Below are 23827 nucleotides of genomic sequence, written 5' to 3' on the forward strand. Positions count from 1 at the left end.
GCTATTGGGCGTCCAGCTAGTTCATAAGAAGTATACTATGGAATGCGGCCGTAGACCACATGAGTAATCGAAATGCGGCCGTGAATAGCATAAGAGTTGCCCACCCCTGGCCTAGATAAACCTCTAATTCTTAGGAAATGATTCTGGTGTCAATCTCGGTCGGACTTGAACCATGGATCCGTATGTTCTCCAGTGGTGCAACATACCGCGTCATTACTCGCCAATATGTGCCGCGAACTATTTTCTCTTTGAGGGTGCCGTGAGGTCGAAAAAGTTAAGAACCACATCTTAACGATTGAATTATATGTATGCCACCTGGAATCTGACATAATTATACTCTCTACAGTGTAATTACAAGCGAATAATATACATTAGAGACGTAGGCTACACATGAAAATAAATTAGTTTTACGCACCTCCCCTCCTGCGGCATTCCTTCCACTCGAATTATTTGTCCAGGAACCATAGGAGGAAGGCCCATCAAAAATGGATTCGGCAGTTCCAAGTCCGACTACGATGATGTAATAGTATTGTTAAAAGTAGAAATTGAAAGCATCTCGATTTGATGTGTAATAAAATATTTGACCACACACACACACACACTACTTTTTGATAAAGTTTGATCAGGTAGATCAGTGGTTCCCAACCTTTTTGGGATGCAGGAGCCGCATTTCAAACTTCGGAGTACCTATGGAGCCGCAAGAAAACACTCGAGTAGGCTACTTTTACCGAAAATTTAATGGTAGCTATAGTCTACCTCTGGATCTCATCATCGAGTAAAGTAAAAAGCATGCATATTGCACATACAACGTCTATAGATTCTGTATCGGTTATTTTAGCATTGATAGACGCAGATTGGCGAGTGCTATACATTGAAATAAACTGAAAATGCATATCATTACTGCAACATACTATTATGTCATTTTGCGATAGTTCTTCAACTTCATGCATTCCTGCACTTAATGCACTAGTTTGCCGGGATTATATGTTAAGTAATATTGCCATTTATAATTGACTATATGGACCGTTATTTTGATGTTAGTAAAACAGTGTCGCAATTTATTCTTCACAGAGACGATGTGTAAAGGTCTATGACCAGTAAAACTCAAAATATATCCTTGTCTGACGGGTATTCATCCATGTGATTGACGCTAGTCTGCAAGAATTCTCTTTCCCAGTTTTCAGAAGCGGCCTTGGGCGGCTTTAGACAAACTAATATCCCTCATTTAAGCATTCATATACAAAAGTTGACTATAACTATTCATAGAAACAAACAGCAACTGTCGTGTATTATATTTTTGTGGCATATTTAGAGGTTAATCAGAGCGGCAGGGAGGCTACCTTGGAGCCGCGGTTGGTAACCACTGATGCAGATTGTAGATTACAATGTATTTATTGAGCTATGGATTCACCGCATCGAATAAGGAGGACAATATTTGCCATAGTGTGTGGATTATATGGAACTCTTCCGAAAGACGATATGAAACCCAGCATGACCATTGAGTTAAAACGTTCGAGTCGTCTTATGAGTCTGGACATGATTTCTAATGGTTTGACCAATGTTGTAACTCGGATAAACAAGTTTGCGCAGACGAAATAGTTGCTTTTATCACATCGATTGCGTTTGTTTTCTTGCTATTCATTATTGGTGCTATGGTATAGCACCAGATCTCTGATGTTGTGTCATCATTGAAAGAATATCGGATACTCCGTCCAACTTCTCAGCTGCATACCTCACAAGTATCATCCTGTCTATACTGGTGTGAATCAGAGTTGGATCAATTGTAATTTGTAATTGTAATTGAATGTAATAATTACATTTTTCAATGTAATTGTAATGTAATTGTAATTGAAGCATTTTTATTTTGTGTCATTGTAATTGTAATTGTAATTTGACAAAAATTTTGCTCAATTACAATTTCAATTACATTAAATTGCTATTGAGACCTGACAAGCACAACATAAAATAATTGACTTATAATGCATTCTCTTTAAATGTCGACAAGGAATTTGATGGATCCATTTGCGGAAGCCCTTGACTGCGCCCTTGCGGTCGAATTTTTTATTGATTTTTACCGCTATGCTGGCCTCGGCTGCCATTGTCTACAATTATTAGATTACTAACCAACGGATGGATTCTCAACACGTGACTCACGATTGAATACGCCGAGAAGCGAACTGCTGAGCCGGCTAAAAGCAGCAGAATTGATAGTCCCATAGCTGGCGATCCAAGCGTCAAAATTTGATATGTATGGTCCTAATCGGAAGCTAGTGTCGCACTGATTCCGCAATAAAAGTATATTTCCAGGCAATGGTACCATCCCAAAATAGTCGTGAAAGTCTGGGAATCGGCATTGTTCTGAACAATCGCTGGGCGTAATTGGTCATTGTTGTGGTCATGCTGCTGCGGCGCTCTCACTTTTCAAAACAGTCGGCCTTAAACGGCTATTTTGGAGCAGATACATTGCCCTGACGAGATTTTAATTTGTATTTTCGGAATTAGTGCATCGATAGCGTACGATAAAGACCAGATGCATCAAATTTAGACGCTTGGATCGCCAGCTCTAGGACTACAAGGTTTGCTGCTTTTAGCCGGCTCTGCAGTACGTTTATCGGTGCATTCATCCGTGACTCACATCTTGCGCATCTATCCGTGGGTTGGCAATCTACAATACGATTTCAGATCACGATGCTGCATCGTTACTTCGTCTGGCTAACTAACCAGATCACTGGATATTATATAACGTCTTATCTGACAAAGCACGGTTTTGTTTTTACTCCTCATCCTAATTCCTACGTCCCTCGATAAAAATGATATTATTTCTTTAATTATATACTATATATGCAAATCCAACACTTGCATATATTATAATACTTTTTTCAACGACATACTGCATATAGTTCGAAAACGTTTTTTCTTTTTATTAATTACGGGGTATTTGCGCATCATGAATGAAACATGAATACTTAAATTGTTGTTAATTACGACGCTACGGTTGTCAAGGAGCACGGTTGAATTTATGATTATTCAATTACATGTTCAACAGCAGCAATTGTAATTGTAATTGTAATGTAATTGAAGCATGCAAGTAGTAATTGTAATTGTAATTGTAATTTGATATTTTTAGCATGGAGTAATTGTAATTGTAATGTAATTGAAAGATGCATGAAAGTAATTGTAATTGTAATTGTAATTGAACTGAAATAATGTAATTGATCCAACTCTGGTGTGAATACGATCAAGTCTACGTGAAGCATGATCATTAGAGGCGCGTCGGAATGACAGGGGAGAATCGCCGACAGTTGTAAACAAACAATATATAGAAAAATTGCCCAAAATATAAGGGAACAATGAGTTTTGATATCATACTTGAGGCTGTAGCTCTGAATCCAAACCGACCGCGGATAAAACTACTTTCCCATCAATGAGGATATTCGTGATCTCTTCGTAGCTCATGCAATACGGAAATTCATAGACGACGTGACGATTGACAGTGATCTGTGACCGAAAAATAGTTATGTAAATGGATGAAATTACTGTTATATACATATATGATCAAACAAATATGATAATATATCAGTATAGTGGAGATACATATTTTTATAATATACGCATTGTGTAAAGAAGGCTTTCGTGGTGACACAATTCAGTGTGACACAATTCAATAGAAATTTGCGTTTAACTATGTTGAACGCATCCGATTGAGAGAAATGCAACATTAATATTTATATTCTTTATTCACAGTAAAACTGGCAAATGCACACATAATCCGGGGAACAACCTGCCCCCAAAGGAAAATGGCAAGATTGGAGTAAATATTTAAAATTTCACTAAGGCAGTCAAATTATTATTCCTATGCAATGCATAACGGTCAGATTACAGAATTGCGGTGGATGAAGAATTGGCAAGAGTTGCAGAGCAGAGATAGAGATGATTGAAAACGAAAAATAGAAAATACAGAAATTATGCTGTAATTTTCGAGTACAAGTAGCCTACACGCGCACATGTGCAATTTTACTCCTAGGCTTACATGTAATCGTGAATAATCGTGATTAAGGTTCCATAGTAATCGAAATCGACTACTTCAAGATTTCGTAATCGCGCCATTAAGAAGTAATCGAAATCACAATCGTCTACATTGATGAAGTAATCACCCAATGCCAGGTACAGTGTACAAGAGTTGCTATATAGCACTCTCGCAACCCTGCTCATTGAAATGGTACGCCTAATGCTAACACAAAATAATCCTGAATAACGTATTGCACCAACCACGAATGCCTTTTCTTCACAGGCAACACCAATGTTGAATGCTTTTCCGACTTCGAATGGGAAATCCTCGGTTATTCGCCGCTCTTGTTTACACGATCCACCCAAACGCGAATACATTACTACTTGCTCCTTTGCAAATATCGGATTAAAGTGGATAGCAATATTTTGCTCATCATCCATCAAATCGATTTCGAAGCTGTAATATAAGTATTGAATAGAAACTTCAGTAGTACGTTCATGGTCTATTTGTTAGATGAGTTGAAAAAATAACACACAACGTCGAAAACAGGGGTAGCCTAATTAGCCATCTTAGATGCGCATGTATATTTCCACTACGTAAAAAGTGAAGTAGAAGAAGTAGGCTACCTCTTCCGTAATGACAGTTGATGTAAAATGTTGATAAGCACAACAGAAGCTGGTGAGGTGATTAAATCACCTTTTCCTCGACTTTCACCCTGTTTGCAAAATCTTTACGGAAACTTGAAATTGTTCAAGCTCCCAAGAGTCCGAACAAAAAATGCTGAAATGTCCGGGATTTTGAAGGCTTTTTTTTTAAATAAATTAACGTAAACGATATTATTCAGGGGCAGATTGCTACATGACATTTTCGTGCAGTACGTGGCAAACGCGATTCGCGCGTGTGTTAGGTAGCCTCTCTCTCTGTATGTGAAGAGTCTTTTGGGGGGTCAGAACTTTAATATAAATTTTAAATATATCGTGTAAGTTATGAATATATTATTAAAATGCATATTCAACCCCCATTGCCATAAACGTTTTCACTGCTATACTTGTGAGTGAGGCTTCTTGGCCGGGTCACACCAAAAACGCATAAACTGGTATCACCGGCTATCCTGCTAGGAGCCCATCATTCACGGATAGCATGAGGAGAAAAACATTAGGGCAGTATCGCATCTCCGTCGTCAAAGTGTAATGATGACGCAGGCGAAAAATAACATCGACTCCCTCTCCCGCTCTCTCTCTTTCTTTCTCTCTCGTTTTTCTCTCTCTCGATCCCTATCTATTTTGTGACATCCTGTCCTTACTATTATAGTCAAACGATATTGAAATCGCCAAACGTACTAAACTAAAAGACGCAGACATATTAACTACTAGATATTTCTTCACTGGTGTCGTCATGCCGTAATGGCACGCCGAAATAGCTGTTTCTATAAATCATGCGTATTTTTCCTAGTGGGAGGTTATCCAATAATCAGAACACCCAGCTAAATTTTATCGCGCCTAGTGCGAAAAGAATTTGAGAAATGTTCCATAAATTTTCCAAAAACACTGCATAATTTATGTTCATTCACGAAATAATTTTGAGTCCCCTTCGAGCTTCTCGGCAGTTACGGGCGAGGTAGTTACGGTCCTGGTGAAGAGGTAAAGCCATCTTTTTAGTTGGGTTTAGGTGGCCTGGTTTATGGAACATAATTTCTGACAGCAATATGAGATACATACCCAGTGAAATATAGACTCACGGCAGAGGCTGAAAGAGCGCCAATTCCGAAAGACCGAATTTTGAAGCTAGCAAGAGAACAAGGCAATTATACTGAGCTACACACAACCTGGAGTGCAGCAACCAAGACCATCTCGATAATATGTCTTAATAGAACATAATTATCTTGGGGTTTTAAAAGTGGCATGTTTATCATTGTTTCAAATACTGACATTGAATAAACATCATGTCTGGTAAATTTATCCTCACATCCACTTGGCAGTTTGTTTTAAGAACTTTCAATTTTAAAATGAAATTAATTTGCTTCATAATATAGTTTAATCGCTTCGCTCGGTCCGCTAACATATTCCCTGTCTCTCATCGGGTCCGTCGGAAAGAATATTAGGCCACCCCTGTGCTGATGAGTGACCGTTAGCTGGAAAACGCAAATCAGGTGATCAAAAGGTAATTTCTGCAGGATTGTAATGACTCGAGTGATGACTCGACTCGAGTCCCGATTTTCTGATGACTCGACTTGACACGAGTCATTTTCTCAAAATACGGAAATGACTCGACTCGACTCGAGTCAATCTGTGCATTGACTCGACTTGGACTTGGACACAGAAGAAGAAGAATAGAATAGACCAAATCCAAAGATATTCGTATTATATATTTTGAGTATTATGTCACTTGTACATGACGGATTTGTATTGCCCTTTTGGCCTTTTCTCTTTTCCTCCGTTTTTATTGAAAATTCCGACCTGAGTGTGTCACGTACTTGTACTTGTTACTGATGGTTTACTATTTTGAGAAATTATCTATAGAAATTATTTCCTATTTAATTTTTTGATGAAGGTATGCTGTATGATACAATCATCATTTCATTTACGATGCATTGCTTCATGGATCGCCGTATGCTTGACACCTATGTTGTATAGGTATGATAAAGAAGCATATTGGACTGGTTCATGGGTATAGATTTGAATGTAACATTTTTGCATCATTTTTTTTCTGGTCCGCAAGCGAATATAGTGTTTGAATTTGATCTCCGAGCCAAATTCAGTTTAATATATTTGGTTGACACCGATGCGTTTCATGTTTCTAGGATCGTTGCCGAGAAAAGAGAAAGCGATTCTCACATCATCTCATCGCGGAATTTGGTGACTAGAGTTGGGCAAAATCGAGTGATCGAGTGATTCGATATCGAATGAGAGTGTAGTAGGCTTCGAGTCGAGTCGAGTATCATTCATTACAACGCCAGAATAGTATGAATGATATCGACATTTCCAATTAGTACCTTTTAGGTGGCAAAAGGAAAATATTGCCAATTTTATATCATATGAGTAGGGCGATTTTTTTTTGACCTAAAAAACGGAAGATTTTGACCTAAAAAATCTAAATTTTGACTTTTTTTGACCTAAAAAAATGAAATTTGACCAAATTTTGACCTCACGTATGCAAATTAGGTGTTGTCGCACATACTGTTAAAATTGTACTACTTATCTTCATTTCTGGTTGGAACTGTCTGTCCTTACAAAGTAGATTGGCCTGAAAAAACGTTTTTGGCTCAAAAACTGAGAAAGTTTTACATGAAAATTTTTTATTTTACGAAATGTGGCCCTATGAAGAATACTGGTAGTTACATGACGTATTATGGTGGAAATAATTAAAATTTGTTGTCGTACAACGAAAGATACTTTCCTATACATTCTCGGGTAGAAAGTGTCTGTCCTTACTAAGTAGTTTGCCAAGAATGCTGCTGGTGACACACCGTGTTGCTTCATTCTGACAATGTTGTCTATATCAGTGGTTCTCAACCTTTTTCACCTCGCGGACCGGTAAAATTTTAAAAAATATTTCGCGGACCGGTGGACTTTCAGAAATTGAAATCAACCCAAAATGTAGAGTATGAAGCCGTTTTTTGCAAGTATATGGTGCTAGAGAGTGACATTTCAGGGTTTTGATCGTAATTAATTACGTTCATGATGGTATCCATGAGATTTTTCGGTAGTGAGTCTGCTGCGTCAAGGTAAAATTGCCTCTCCCAGATAAACGTGCTATACCTCGGAGAGTCATTTACAGTCTTTCGCCCCGTATGCCCTGGATTTAACCGACCATGTCAACTCGAATAATATTATTCTCTTCGACAATATCGTGAGAAGAAGTGTTTGGGATTCGAACCAAGCACCTTGTCGTGCTACCTTGCTGAATGCTGATTGCTCACTACCACCAGACGTAACCTACTCTGGCTACTACGGATACAATGCGCCGCACGAAAAAACCTGGCAAAAACAGCTATACCTAGCCAATGGCCATACACAAAACCAGTGCCGAAAAGGCACTTCGTCAGTCAACCCCCCCGGAAAACGTTAGTCTTGGGCCCCAAAGCTAGACGGATGCTCTCACCACTGCGTGAGAGCACGTCCGTTCTACTAAGTGCCGGCAGAGAGTCTACGTTGCCTATCGCTAGAAGCGTGGAAATTTTCTATAAGTCATGACCGAATCCGTCAATAATATTGGTAATTGCGTACATATTGCTATATTTTAATTTATCCTATCAGAATCAGATTCTCCGGTAGAGCTGAGTGAGGTGTCGTCTTGGAAAATTTATGGCATCTAATCAAATTAAACATATTCGGGCTGGACTGTTGCAATAATTACTTTGTTGCATGTCATTAATTCATGACCTACTGTCTGTTATATGGTGAATAGATATTGAAATCGCCCAAGCGTACTAAGCTGAAAGAAGCACACGATTCCAAATTGTTATTTCTTCACTGGAAAATAACTTTCTCTGTGGGATGGCGTTTTTCCTGTGGGGTACAGATTGCCAGTACAGGGAAATTCGGCTCCAGTCATTTAGGTGCCTATGGACAATTTGACCTGGGCCTATTTATATCGCTGTTTGGTCTACAAAGGAAAGTCATTTTCGGCCAAGATTTTGTCGCTGCCAAATGTTTGGCACACTTTTCGCAGTCCTGTATTAGCCCAAACTTCATCATGCATTGGTGCGTCGTGGCGCGGCAATGGCTGACGCCGAAAATGCCTGATCACTCGATATCCAATTTATTTAGTGACACCAAATCGGACAAAGTGTGAAATTTTGTTTTTAACAGTTGTATAAAGTTTCTACTAAAATAATCTTTCGTTTATGTTCATCAGGGTTGTAACCGAGTCACAAGACTCCGAGTCACAAGTCAATCTGCTTTTTATAGTTTTGACTCGAGTCAAGTCGAGTCATTTCAATTCACCACCGAGTCAAGTCCGAGTCCAAGTCAGCGAGCAGAGGGTCGAGTCCGAATCATGGAATTATGACTCGAGTCCAAGTCCAAGTCATTGTATAGACTGCTCAGTTTCCAGTTAAAGTCTTGGTAAACCCACTTTTATTAACTTTGTTTGGTGATATCGAATGATTCGCATTTATAATATACCAAATTACCAATGTTCCTCACTTTTAGCAGTTTCTGGTCGCATATTCAAGTACCAGTACCAAGAGACGAAATCCCAATAGTGTGTTGGCTTTGGAATTACAATGAAATGCCGGTCCTGGCCGTCTGAGTGTCGAGTCAATGACTTGGATCGAGTCATGCGCAATGACTCGAGTCCAAGTCGAGTCAATACACATATTGACTCGAGTCGAGTCGAGTCATTTCCGTAATTTGGAAAAAATGACTAGAGTCAAGTCGAGTCATCAGAAATTCGTGACTCGAGTCGGACTCGAGTCGAGTCATGACTTGAGTCATTACAACCCTGATGTTCATTCACGAAATAACTTTGGGCTCCTTCAAGCTCGGCCCCTATCAATTAGGGGTTGCAGTGTGGCAGTTATTATAGTTACTATACTGCACAAAATGAATGAATGGAAAACGAATCATCGTGCAAACTGCGCATTTTAGCAAGTAAGCCTGTTCTGGTCGCCCACATGTCGTCAAATGACACGGCTTGAACTTCAAGTCAAATGTTTCCAGACCTAATGCTACCTCACGACGTTCTCAATCAGTTTAAATTTTAATGCTTTATTGATTTTATCAATGGACAAGCCTTCAACATATTGCACCTTGAAATTAAGGTATAAAATTGTAGAATGCCTGGCGGACCGGCAGTAAAGTCGTCGCGGACCGGCACCAGTCCGCGGACCGGCGGTTGAGAACCACTGGTCTATATCACAATATTTCGGCTTGTGCTTCTTGATATAAGAACCATGCAATGTCCAAGCAGTCTTGCTTCAGTTACGATATTGCGGTACGTTGACCATAAAACCATGTCACCATTTGTTTCATTTGACCGTTTATGATTCACAATGAGCCAGCGATGGGCCGTTTACAACGGTAGGCCTATAAAGTAGGCTACAAGCTGTAAAATATCAAATGATAAAGTTCACCGACAGCACAAAATCTACGATACAAACGAAATGCAGAGGTCAAAAAATGTTTGACTTTGTAAACAATTTTGACAAATATTGACCTAACGCTACAATTTTGACCTAATTTTGACTTTTTTTGACATGTCAAAAAAAATCGCCCTACATATGAGATAATTTGGTATTTTCCAACCATGCATTGTATACTTCATTTGAAGTTTTAACAATGCTGTGGGTTGACCACGACTTCACAGAAAGGCCATTTGCACCCACGTGTGTAGGTTTTGTGTCAAGCAGTAGTGAGTTTTCCTCAAAACCACTATGATCAAGGTTGCAATATACTAATTAGCGAGGAAATTGTGCAATCCACATCTGCCCCATAAAATCAGTAGCTCACGGCATATCAGCAAATATAGTAGCTAGTTTTGAATTTCAATAAAGTGTATACGAGTTTAAATTACGAACCTTTCTCCGGTCGGGATCCCATCAATGTAGATTTTACGTCCTGGCTTAATGGCGTCTGTCGCAATAGATAGTGGGACCAGCTGTTGTGAAAATAAGATGATGCACTTTCCGATTGGTACAGAGTACAATCATTAAATTATAAAATTGGAATTGGAAAATACAGAACAACATTTATCAGCTGTAAGATATACGAACATATGATCAAAGTTTCGATTACTGGTACTGAGTACAAGTAGAAGTTGTGCCAAATGTACTACTGAATTACAAGTGTGGAAGTACCAATTTTGGGACATGTCAAAACTACTTCTGGTACAAATACGACACGTCGTAGAGGTATTTACCTAAATAATTACACGAAGATCGAGATGAGGTGCCACATACTTTTCTCTGTCGTGCGCTAGGGCAACTTTCATATTTGCTTTTTAAGCTACGCCTGCGGGATTCATACAAAATGAAAATAGGCGAGATTCTCTGGGTTACGATCTGTTACTGTCAAGCAGGGTCTGTTTCACCAATGTGTCATATGGCGATTTCATTCATGAAACGAATTCGAATCTATATGCAACTTTGTTCTACTTGACGACAGTAGACACGTGAGTGAGAATAAAAGAATTAGACAAAGCCAAATTGGGTGTAAGTGAAAGCACTTTGTCGCCGAGTAGGTCCTACCACTGGAGCTACAATATTGAAAGATATTAATAAACAACCGAACACATAAAATACCATACCGGTTCGAAGATTGTAGCAGCCATAGTATCGTTAAATTAACCGTATCAAAGTAGATCTGAAGAAACAACTAACATAATCAACAGTTAATTTCAAATCGTAGGTCCAACTGGTCATGACAACGGCAGATATTGCACCGATGAAACAAGTCAACTCATTACGCAGGGACTGTGCATACTAATATTAAACTGTAATAGTGTGTGTGGCCGTATATTATGAGTTATGACCTAGATGTAGACCTGTACCACTCATATTGCAGTATCTCGTAGAATTTCAAAGACAAGTAATCTCATTCATTTGGACTGTCGTTCTTCTGTGGGGAATTCTTTTATTCCTGCTAGAAAATAAATCATATTTCATCAAATGTTTACATTTTCCTCATCAACAGTGACCGACCTTTGGCATAGTAGACTATAGACCAGGGTTGTCAAACATACGACGCGCGGGCCTACACAAAACCGGAATCGCGACTAAGTAATGTAGAAGCAACAATTACAACGTCTGCGTTTCTAGTAAAATCTCTTGTAATCTTCAAAACGCATACGAAGGGTTGACGATAGTCTACTAGGGCTGCCACACGTCCGGAATTTCATCGAAATGACCGGAATTTCACTGCTTAAACTGCGTCCGGGAGGAAATGCTGAAATATGCCCAAATGTCTGGAATTTCAAAGGCTTGACGGGAGCTGACATTTTTTCTCTCAAATCAACTCAAACAATATCTTATTTCGGAGAAGATTTATGCTACTTTAAACTTTTCTTCGCGCAATGCGCGAATTAGTGTCAGATTTGTTAATTATAGTATGGGTAGTAGCATTGGGTACCCATGACCCCGCAAGAGCTGCAAAAACAAATAATTCAAAAAAATAGCTATCATTTACCGTAAAAAGACTAATTGTAATCGAAATTTTAAGAGGACCATGTATTCCTAGTGTTGGTGAGGCCATTTGAATGCTTTAGTCAAATATAGTGTTTATCAAGCTTGATGTCGTTTAACCTTCTTTGCTTTATTTGGGAATTTACGAACGTTTACAGATCACCTTATGATTCCCCAGGTCATTAAAGGTTCAGAAACACTGCTCTGGAGTAGCGGTTCTTAAACTGGGGTCCGCGGTCATCTTTGAGTCCAAGAGACAATTTTCTAGGCAGGAAGCACGTTACAAAATATTCAGATGATCCCAAAAAAAATTCCGTAATATTAAATATTTCAACCAACCTATTTTTAAACTAGACTCTGTGGTCAGACATTAGATCGTTAATGAACACGAATAAGAATATTTTGATGTAGAATTATTCGATTTTAAATTTGAGTCGCGCTTCACGCGCTTTATTGTCACAAAATGTACATTATTTTACAGAAATACATTTACTACAGTGACGTGCGGTGAGGTTCGTGGCTAGTGAGGCACCCCCCCCCCCCCCAACATACAAGAGCACAAGCACAAACACGTATGCACGTAACAATAGCGGCGGGCACAGGTACCATTTTCTGTGCACACTAATAGCCGTTGCAATTCCATATTTGACAATACATGTAGGACTGGTTGCTATTGTGCTAAATGGGCAAGTTTAGACGGATAGTAATTACTATCTCTTCAAGTACCGGTATAAATTATTCGAAGCACATGAAAATAGCATTGTCAGTTGCAAATTTTTTCAGTAAAAAAAACACTAGATTTGCCGAATTTCGAAGGAAAATGTACTAGGCCAAGTCAAAATACACTAGATCTAGTGTAAAAACACCAGGAGTGGCACCACTGACCAAACAACGACAACGCAGGCTATGTAAGTATAGCTATCACATACCACAATTAGGGGTTATAGCTAGTCGAACACAGCATGAAGGACACAAGCAACGACAATGTAGCTTATGCAAGGAGCTACCACATACCACAATTTAACGTAGCTATGGATGGAAAATACATAACAGCTACATAAGTAAAGTAATGTATCGGCTCCGCATTGCGTATTGGCCGTCGCTACTATATAATTCCTAGCTACAAAACTGTTGGATTCCGGAATCGATTGTGCGTTCCACTGCGCTTCGATTGTCCAATTGTTAGCGAATAGTGCATGAGCCAGATTCGTTTGTGCCTCACCTGGCCTTTGTTTCTCTGCGATGGCATCGTCTGTAATAAAGCCGAATGTCACCTTTATTGGCGATTTTGAGGGGGTTCTGGTGCTCTGACACTGATAATATTTGGATTTTCGGAATCAGTGTGACGATAGCCTTTTATTGATACCAGTTATTATGAATACCGAGCTATTTATGATGAATTGCATTGTCGCAGGTGAGGCACGACCCGCCCGTGCCTCACCTGTGCCTCACCTTACGTTTGGCGCTGTATTTTTGAATAATAATTATGGAGATTGATGATGTTGGGTGATAACAATGCTCAAATTTAGTTATTTATGAACATCGATGTAACACATCAATAAATCCTCGACTCATCGAGGGTTTTCACGATTTTCACTTACTCACCCAGACGACAGGTGAGGCACTGCCTCACCTGCCTCATTGGACCGCACGTCACTGATCTACTAGTATTCGGAGTTATGAGAGCATAGTGTTTCAGTATATGGAAATATTTTAGTTTATGGGTGCGAAACCTGTGGGTCTATCATCGGCATTTCCACGCCAAGACACACCGAAATATATGACAATTTGACCAAATACGACCTCACGAGAAGTGCGCTGCCAAAAAGATCACTGGCAGTAAATCTGTGTCCCAAAATTATCGTCGCATATTAACCGGATCCTTCGATATTAATATGTTCAAGAACCGAACAGTTCCTATCTGAGACCGAGGTGAGGTATGAGGCGGTACAAACGCGACCCGCGAAAGGAAATTATTGCTTCCCGTTTTCAAATTCGAATTAAAAATGAGTTTAAGTTTATTATGGTATGTGTGGGTGATTGCATTATCTTTGGAGTAGCAGCAATCAGTTCTTTTGTTCACGAAGTAACAACTTAATTCAACAAAGTGATTATTCAAAAATTATTCAAAATATTTGATATCTCAAAAAATCTTAGCGCTTCACGCGAAAAGAAAATAACTGCACATTAATTTTCATAACACTAGTTATTTGTTGTTGTTGTATTCCTGGTGTTTACTGACTAATATGATCATTTACATCAGGCCGATATTTTTCATTTTTATTCCTTAATTCCCGACTTGTAGCACAGCCCACACCTAGGCTTTTTGTAAGACACTACTTGATGCTTACGAAACCTACAGAAACAAAGTTATAAATCTTGCGTTTGCATTCAGGTATTTCGGCTCGTTCGTGAAACGCTTCTGTAAGGCGGATATACAACGGATAGTGATGAAATTAACAGTGGAGGTAAGAGGGATCTGATAGATCGCTCTATGAGGGTCAAGACCATTGTTTTCGGGGATCGGATGGGATTCACGATATAAGAATTGCGCTCCCAAAATCGCAACCAAACATAGCCGAGCTGGTCGCAGAAAATTGGCTACACATGTCACATTGAAATTATAAAATCAACCGTGTTATTTGTTGTTGATTTTGTAATGAACAGTGAGTAATTCAGAAAATCACTAAGGGACCGTTCCGTCAATTTTGGTAGATGGAATTGCCGACTCTTGCGGGCAATATTAAACCTGATTGATAGGTTAACAAAGTGATGTTTTGGTGCTGTTAGGGTTATTATATGTCTTTTTTTTAAGAGGATTTGTCCACTTTTGTGACTTTTATGAAATTGTCCTAGGAGTACGCCTAAATTGTCCTATTTTTTGGGAATTTGTCCTCTTTTTTGAGAATTCTTGTTGAATGTACGTGGAAATTGGACTGATATATGGGAAATCAGCGTCCAAGTAACTTTCCGACGTGATTCCGGGACTTAAGTCAGAAAAATGACCTTTATTATTATTATTTTTTAGTCAGCCAACGGAAAATCTGATAGAAATGGATAATTCAGGTTTTGAGCTGGAAAGTTGTCCTTTTTTGTTAGTCAACCGACCACAAAGTCGGGAAATATTTACCATTTTCCCGTATTTTACTCCAGTATTGTAACTCTGAAAACTTCGAAAAAGTGTCACATTCCCAAAATATGGTAACCCTAAGTCAGGGACGGGCAACATAAGGCCCGCGGGGCGGATCTGGCCGGCGAAGGTTTTTTTTTCGGCCCGCAGACAGTTTTCCACCTTACATGATAATGTGGCCCGCGGCCCCAGTCTGCCGAAATTCCCCACTACTTGCTTACTACGTCAAGTATTAGTGAATATATGTTATTATACACGTGTATGTACATTGTATAGGGTAGGCGCAGCGAGCGAGGGTTGAGCTTACGCGTAAGTTCGTCAAAGTGAGAAGACTTGCATTATCGGCATTTACGATGTACTCAACCATAATGTCGTTTGTGGTAATCATCGTGTTTGTCGACTGCAGTGGTCATTCACACCAGGCCAATATTTCCTATTTTTGATTCCGTAACCGCCGACTTGTGGAACAGTACAGTTCTAGGCTTTTTTAAGACACCGCTTATGCCAGGGGTCACCAACTCAAAACGGGTCGCGGCTCGCAGGTTACTTTTCAAATTTCGTAGAGGCCGCGGGTCGCATGAATTTAATATCGAGATAAAATAGGACACACAGTTGAACAACGATGCTATCTCGTCACCTACTCAACCCTAATGAAGTAATATTTTGGTAAATTTGGGGTACCGGGCTTATCGAAAACCTTGCACTGTGTGTTGATTGATCAGAGTGAAGCAGACATGGCGGTGCTTGTATGACAATGCCGTTCTCAAATCTGCATTGTCTGCGACATTACTGGCGAGAAATGGCTTTGAAGTGACATTGCTGTCGTTAAAATACATTCATTAAGTACGATTTATTCCTTGTACATGTGGATAAATGGGCGAATAACGTATCGATTCAGCAATCCGACCCGCCAAGTACTTAATTTCCCTATATCCGGCCCGCCGACTGGAGAAGTTGCCGGTCCCTGCCCTAGGACCTGTACAATTGCATAAATTAGTCAATTGTATACTCAAGTTACATTGTTTTAGTTTTGTGTGAAATCAAATCTATTTTTTTCACCCTGTTGGTGCGAAGTTTTTTTGTGCATCAACAATATATAGTAATTTATTGGAAGTGTAGATAATGTATAATAATGTATAATGCAATGTTTTTGGAGTCTTCGAAGGCTTACAGATTAATGTTGTGGTTCCTCGGATTGTTAAAAGTTTAGACTCCCTGTACTAGACAGAATAAGATACTCTCGCGCAAATAGTAAGCCAGAATATACTGAAGAAATGCTGTTTCGGCCCGAAATTCTGTCCCTTCAAGAGTCCCTTCAATTGTTTTGCAATATATATTCATTATATAGTTTTAGTCCTGCGTTAAATCATATTTTCATGTTTTTGTAATATACTGATAGTGCATTAGGTGTGTAGTTGGATGAGTAATGTTGTGGATTTTTGTTTGTGTGTCTCAGCAATTATTTGAGCGTACCCAAAGGCTTACAGATGACTGCTATGGGTCTCCGGGGTACTAAAGTATTAAAGGATAAGAACCACTACTCTTGACGGAATAATAACTGAATCTTTTGATATATTAACCCTTTTAATGGGGGGGGGGGGTCACTGTTGACCCAAGTTCAAGTTCATCTTTCAAATTCTCTAAATATATATGTCCTAGCGGACTGCTTTTGGCTTCTATGGAAAGCCAGCTGTCTTCTGATTTATATGATATTTAATTTGGCGGTATAGGGCATGACAATTTTTGAATACCGACGATCTGACATGAGGAGTTCGGCCGAAAATACGCATGCCTAGAATTTCCAGATATTTTCCGAGTAGGAAATACAGTCAGAAATTCTGCCAGAACATCAGAAGTCGACTTGTACGGCATTCTGTGTATTTTTTTCACCGTTTCGAACATCAGACTTTGTTCTGGGGGGGTTTCTGAGAGATTTTGGTAATTATGGTCACGCTTCAGTGATTTTCAAGAACATAATCGAGTTCAAGTTCAAGTTTGTGACGGAATACGAGTCACAAACTGGTTTCCTATGCCTGGAAATGGTTGGATATGACAAGAGAAAGTATGCCAGATTGTTTCGTGCCATTAACTTGGCGGTAGGGGTCCGACTCGGTATTGATCTTCAACTTGACCATTATGACCACGCACTGACCACGACCATATGTAAATTTTTCATGTATTTTTGATTTTACGATATCTGGCGAGCCGTGCGGTTTACGGTCATGGTTGACGGCTTGTTTGAAACCAGGCAACGGTGGCTTCGCTCTGAGGCATCATTTTTGACTCTCTGACGCTATCCTGGGGGCCTGTCTGGAAAAATGAGAGAGAGAAAGAGATTTTTCAGAGAAAAAGTTTGTTTATTTAGTCTTATAAAAAAAACTCTAGACATGTCATGGGGTGTCGATCGGGGGTGGAAACGGTAGAAGGCTTTATTCTGCCCACTTTTAAACTGGAACAGCTCAGATTAAACTCTTGGTGAGGTCACAGTATGAATTTGAAAAGTGATAGTCAGTTCTGCAAAATCTGACCCCCCATCAAAAGGGTTAAGCCTGAATAGGGCAAGACGATTTGCTAACATTGTCGAAATTACTGGTATACATACATACTGATCACAATACTAGCTATCTTTGCAATTGTTCAAGGATGCTAACAGTTCTGGCTCATAGCTTTCACTATCTAGCCATGAGCGGCTTCAACTCTTTATATATATATGTACGCCGCATACAACTATATGTGGAAGGTCGCGCTTTTGTCACACCGAACCGGAATTATGATGCGTCTGAAAGACTGGAAGCGATAACAATCCGTAAACTGACAAAGCTTACGTTTCAACACAGGAATTTCGTTGGTGGCGCACTATTTATTGATCATCTAACAATCGATTTTAGACCTGCTTTTGTGGTAATGGTGAACGAGCAATGCAATACAATACCAGAGAAATATGATCATTTAGCTTCACGAAACAAGAGTAGTGACTGTTTTCAATCTCCTTCTAATATACATAAGATTTCCGCATATCTGAGTTAATTAGACACATCTGCTGGAACTTGATAAGGTCCCTTTGTTTTTTATAGACAGTCATGATGCTGTTTCCACCGCACATGGCTCTTTTTAATCAATCAATCAACTGACAGATTATATGTTCATCTGCCCAAGACACACACATAATGTACAATGCGATATACATGACACACAATGCGATGTAATGAACAGATAGGGGATGCCGAACGACCAACCAGTTGGGGTCTCTTAAACTGGCATCCACCTCGACCTAGTGCCTGATGTCACAATCTTCTTCGATGTGATATTCTTTCTTCGTCGGTCCCTTTTAGAAGATATTTCTCGCTATTTTTCTTTATTTATCGGGTCCGTTTTCTGGGCTTTTCTGTCGCCGTAAGAACAACGACACGGGGGACGAGGAGCTCAGAATAACCTCCGACGGCGGGAATCGAGCCCACGACGCCTGCTTGGATGGCACCACTACGCTATCTCCTCCATTTTATTTTGGCGTATGGCTGGCTCTCTGATAAATATAAATTGACAATCATCAAATGGCAGGAATCGCAATCAAATGTAATTTTCAGTATGAATTTACATTCATCATGGTTGCTGCATGGTTTACGTCGCATTTCATCGTGGCGTGACTACAACTTAATGACCGGTATGAGGTAGATCGCAGTCATTCTACATTCCACCTTTCGAATGTAGGTGGCTGGTAGGAGTCGGTTATCCCGTCTAGAACAGTGGTTAATAACCTTTAATAACCTGAGGAACCCTTACGTTAATCTGCAAGATTAGTAGATCTCCAAATAGTAGCTGAGACACAAAAGCAAAAATCGAGCATAATACACACGTAACTAAACTTCTAATATAGATCACTATAGATTACTGATGCACGAAATGAACTCTGCATCAATTCAACATAGTGTTAATTGGACAATATCAAATATGAAGCTTGGGAACCACTGACATAAACTGTGTCATATTGCGCCTATATTTTCAATTGTAATTACCAAAGAGTAATATAACAATGTATTAAGCTGGGCGTCATATTTGTGGATTGTGAGTGCCATATTTTCTCTAAAAAACTGATGGGATTTTATATCCAGGGCTCTGAAGTTGAAGTCTGAGTGTCATCGTTGGAGGCACAACAAAGACATAGTAACACAATCGAAATTCGATTCTTATGCTTTCATAGCGGTGATTATACGTTAGTAATTCATGCTGTTAGTCAATTAAGGTGAATCAAAGTATCCTAAGAACGTGAAATCAATGAATAGGGCAGGGCAGGGCCGTAAAAGCATTTCGTCAGCCCCCTCCCCCACCAATCCCCCAAAAAAACGTTGGTATTAGGCCGACCCATATAAGTTGATATCCCCCGAGACCCTCCTCTATACGATTGTTATTATCACTACTTCTGAGAGGGATTTCTTATATTCAGTAGTCAACAAAGAGTACGTGCCCAGATCGTGCGAGCTGCGAAAACTTTCTATAATTCATGATTGAATAGGTTAATAATATTGCTAATTGCATAGATATTGCTATAAATTTTGTAACTCTCAGCTAATGTAGCACCATGTAACAAAAATTTAGTTAAGCCGATATTTTGATATTTTCATATATAATATTCCTTGGTACCAGGGCCATAACAGCACTTCTTGGGCCCCGCTAAAACGTTGGTCTTGGGCCCCCCATAGGGTGATAAACCGGACATATGGGGGGATTCGCCCCCCAGACCCCCCTCAGGCTCTACGCTATTTCGGCTACTTATCATCAAGATCAGTGGCTCCCAACGTGGGCGATATCGCCTCCCAGGGGTCGATTTGTCGGTCCAGGGGGGGCGAAAATAGCGAAAGGGGTGATAGGGGGCGAAAACAGACGAAGGGGGCGATAGGGGGCGATGGCGCGTTGAAATGGCTATATTGGCGTCCATGACCGTAACCGCCACACCAAAACCCCCAATTTAGATGGGGGGCCCGAGCTCGAAGGGGTCCACAATTTTTTCGTGAATTAACATTAATTAGAGTGTATTATTTTGGAAATTCAGGCAACTTTTTCAAAAAAAATTCGCGCTTCGCGCCATTTCGTGGTAACGTATTTCTTGCTTATTGGATACCCTTCCTCCAAGGAATAATACGCATGAGGTATAGAAATGGTCATCTCGGCGTTAGCCATTATCACACCATGATGCAGCAAGACATATGAAGTTTCAGGCCATGTAACATGCGACTCCGAGAAGTGTGCCAGAACGAGAAAACCTTGGCGGAAAAGGACTGCCTTTATGCTGACCGACTTCGATATATATACGATATACATAGACTATATATTTAATTGTCCATAGGCGCCTAAATGGCTGACGTCAAATGTTCCTGTCCTGGCAATCAGAACCCCACAAAAAACGCCATCTCGCAGAGAAAAATTAATTGACAGTGCAGAAATACCAATTTGGAATCGTGTGCGTCTTTTAGTTTAGTACGTAAAGGCGATTTGAATATCTTTTGACATAGCAGACAGGCCACGAAATGCCATTACGTAACGAAGTCGTTATACCCACGGGTCCGCCCGAATATGATGAATTATTATTTACGCGCCTTACATTTTTCACGACACCTCACTATACTTTACCGGTAAATCTGAATACATGAGCAGAGAGAGGATAAAAAAATTACCAGCAATTATATGCAATTCCCGATCATATTGACCGATTCAATCATGAATGATAAAAGTTTTTCGCGCCTCGCGCGAATCAAGCCGATTAACTAAGAGTCCAACAATTTGTACTGAGAAGTAACGGTAAAGAGGTATCGGGAGAGTTGGGTCTGAGGGGTGCAGAAGTTTGCTTTATCGCCCTATGGAGGGGGTCAAGACCAACATATTGGGGGGGGGGGGACGAAGTGCTGTTACAGTCCTATTGGAATCAAGTCGGAGAAATCAACTTTTTTGTTATTCAACTCACCAAAATTTAGCTGGAAAATTGTAATTTCGAGGTCGAGCCGAAAAAATGACATTTTTCCTAGTCGACTCGCCGGTGATTTCAGTCTGTATGCATATTTTTCGGTTCCCAATATTTGGGGGGCGATGAGTCGAAAAAGGTTGGGAACCACTGATCTAGATTAAGTGTGAGTAACATTGTCTCGTCTAACCGCGGCAAGCGCGAAATTTTTTTAAATTAATGGTTGAATCGGTCAGTATGATCGAGATTGCATGTATATTGCTATCAATTTTTATCCTTTCTCTGCTCTCGTATTAAGATTTACCGGTAGAGCGGAATGAGGTGGGTTTGAAAAGGTAGGACCACTCAATAATAATAATTAAACATATTCGGGCGTATACATGTAGGAAGGAACGAACACAGCACTTCGTCAGACCCCAAAAGAACTTGGGTCTTGGGCTCCCATATGGTGATAAACCGACTGTCCCCCCTCCATCACGTTGTTCGCTTTTTCCACGTAATTAATAGTACTGTTTAGTGAGCACGCGCCAGGCGTGAAAATTTTCAATGATCGATAATAAAATCGGTCAATAAGATCGAGAATTGCTATCAATTTCTTGTCCTCTCTGCTCGCCCCCCCCCAATTGGGGGGTTTGGGTGCGGCAGTTACGGTCCTGCTTAGTGCAACATGGTTCTGGCATTTATTTGCATCAGGTGTCGTTTAAGTGTTGCCGACCAATACGTTGATTGCCTATACCCTCCGCAAGGCTACTGAGCAAAATATATATAGACAAATTTGATACTTTCCGACAAAGGCTGAATATAGATAAAGGATGTATGTCTCACTACACCATGAATGCTTGACTTGACATCTTTTGTGCATGTGAATTACCCTATAAACACCTTATCCAAACCTAATTTTAGGAACACAGCTTCTTGTATGCAAGAGGTCGGGAACCTTTTGAGCCATATAGGTCGTATTTTTTTTATTTTAACTTTCAAAGAGCCATACAGGTCAATCAACTGTTACGTCACAATTAAAATTCGTAGCCCTAATTCTAGCTATATGGGATTCGTCGTTTGCGCCACATTTTCTCCGTAAAAACTCATATTGGTCATGCTGGTTGCCTTATTTAAGCTTAATCTTTAAACTTGTGTTACGAGAACGTATAGGTTGGTCGTTATGCTACTTCATATGCGAGAACATCACATGATCACATGGGTAGGTGGAGCGAAACATGTTCACTACAACAGTATATATCCATACCCAGTCTTAGCTGTGATACATCAGTGACGTCGGGTCAGGGGAAGCAAGTGAGCCTCAACTGTCGTCAGATGAGTAAACGAAAATTGTGAAACGTTCAATTACTAGTGGTATTTTTTATCGATTTTCAGTTCATGAATGACAAGATTATCATCATTTTTCTCCGAAAATCACACAATTTGCATATATATAGTTCGAAAATAAATCGCAAATCGAAAGGTAGGCCTACGGCCGCAAGGTCTGGTCAAGCTTCGCCATTGGTAAACAATTCATCGTGAATAGCTTTCAATTTATTGTAACTGATATTAACCGAATGAAACTGTATAGCGATTCCGAAAATCTAAATATATACTGGTCGACTTCTCAATTTTGAAAGAACACGGCAGTGACATAACGTTGCGCTACACGCCTGCAATCGCCGGTACTACAGAGCTACTCACCAATCAAGAACGTGGATACTATGACGTTGTTTGTCATTCGAGTTTGTAATTGTGAACGTAACGTACACGGCAGCTCATTTCGCGACGTAGATCAGGAAGACTAGATGCGTATTTGAAAACTGCGTTGTCATTTGAACGTCGCCTTGACTGCTATTCTCTCTGATCAATCAACGTCTCGTCCAATCCAAGATTTCGAGTCGGCTACATCAAATTGGCGAGTGATATTGGCTGCTGGCGCGGCAGCAACTTGAATTTGAGGATTTTGAAAGAGGGGCTCGAGCCCCTAAACCTGAATACGGCATTGCATTTGCCTCTCAAAGACATGATTATACTGTCACGGTAATAATTATTCTGGCCGTGATGAAAATTTACTAAAAAGTTGCTGCAATATTAGTCAATTCAATACAAAAATATAGTATCTGGCAAAGAGCCATATCTCATACCAAAAGAGCCATAGGTTCCCGACCACTGCTGTATACATTTCGAATATAAACTTGATATTAGTGTCTATGACGTCATAAAGCAGGGTACGCGACTTTGGAATCTAAAAATTCTTATTCCCTGTGATGTCATTATATGCACATGTTCAAATTGAAAATCTCTTTGCGTTGCGCTTTTTGTGTTACTTTCGCTTTAACACCCGATGAAGGAGCGGCGCTCCGAAAGCTCGTGTAACTAATAAAGTTATATTCATTCGCAAGTGGACGTTAAATAGGGTGTGAAAGTTACCAAGGTTTTAAGTTTATATATATCGTCTGCTATCGGCGCAACAAATCATTAAACTAAAAAAAGCACACGATCCAAAATTGTTATCCCTTTACTGGCAAATAAGAATTTTCGAGATATCGTTTTTCCTGTGGGGTTCAGATTGCCACGGCAGGAAGATTCCGCGCCAGCCATTCAATAACCTGGACAATTCAACATATTTAA

The 23827-nt window shown here is 39.9% G+C and overlaps 2 protein-coding genes and 1 long non-coding RNA gene across 3 annotated transcripts in view; 1 reads left to right on the top strand and 2 right to left on the bottom strand.

The window, feature by feature from the left end:
- Nucleotides 1–11327, bottom strand: part of LOC145434389 (galectin-8-like) — a 28030-nt gene extending 16703 nt beyond the window's left edge. The window contains exons 1-5 of the mRNA XM_080311745.1: nt 11258–11327; nt 10530–10609; nt 4270–4465; nt 3370–3498; nt 416–510 (exon numbers count right to left, since the gene is read on the bottom strand). Of these exons, the coding sequence (XP_080167871.1) occupies nt 416–510; nt 3370–3498; nt 4270–4465; nt 10530–10609; nt 11258–11281 (524 nt within the window). The 5' untranslated portion in view covers nt 11282–11327. The remainder of the gene's footprint in view (nt 1–415; nt 511–3369; nt 3499–4269; nt 4466–10529; nt 10610–11257) is intronic.
- LOC145457805 (uncharacterized) overlaps nt 1–23827 on the top strand; it is a 569341-nt gene that overhangs the window by 224245 nt on the left and 321269 nt on the right. The window lies entirely within an intron of this gene.
- The window catches only part of LOC145457667 (C-type mannose receptor 2-like), a 312234-nt gene that overhangs the window by 210820 nt on the left and 77587 nt on the right, over nt 1–23827 (bottom strand). The window lies entirely within an intron of this gene.

The sequence above is a fragment of the Botryllus schlosseri genome, chromosome 2, assembly GCF_051294905.1.
Source record: "Botryllus schlosseri isolate E-star chromosome 2, Bs_hap1, whole genome shotgun sequence".
NCBI lineage: Eukaryota > Metazoa > Chordata > Ascidiacea > Stolidobranchia > Styelidae > Botryllus > Botryllus schlosseri.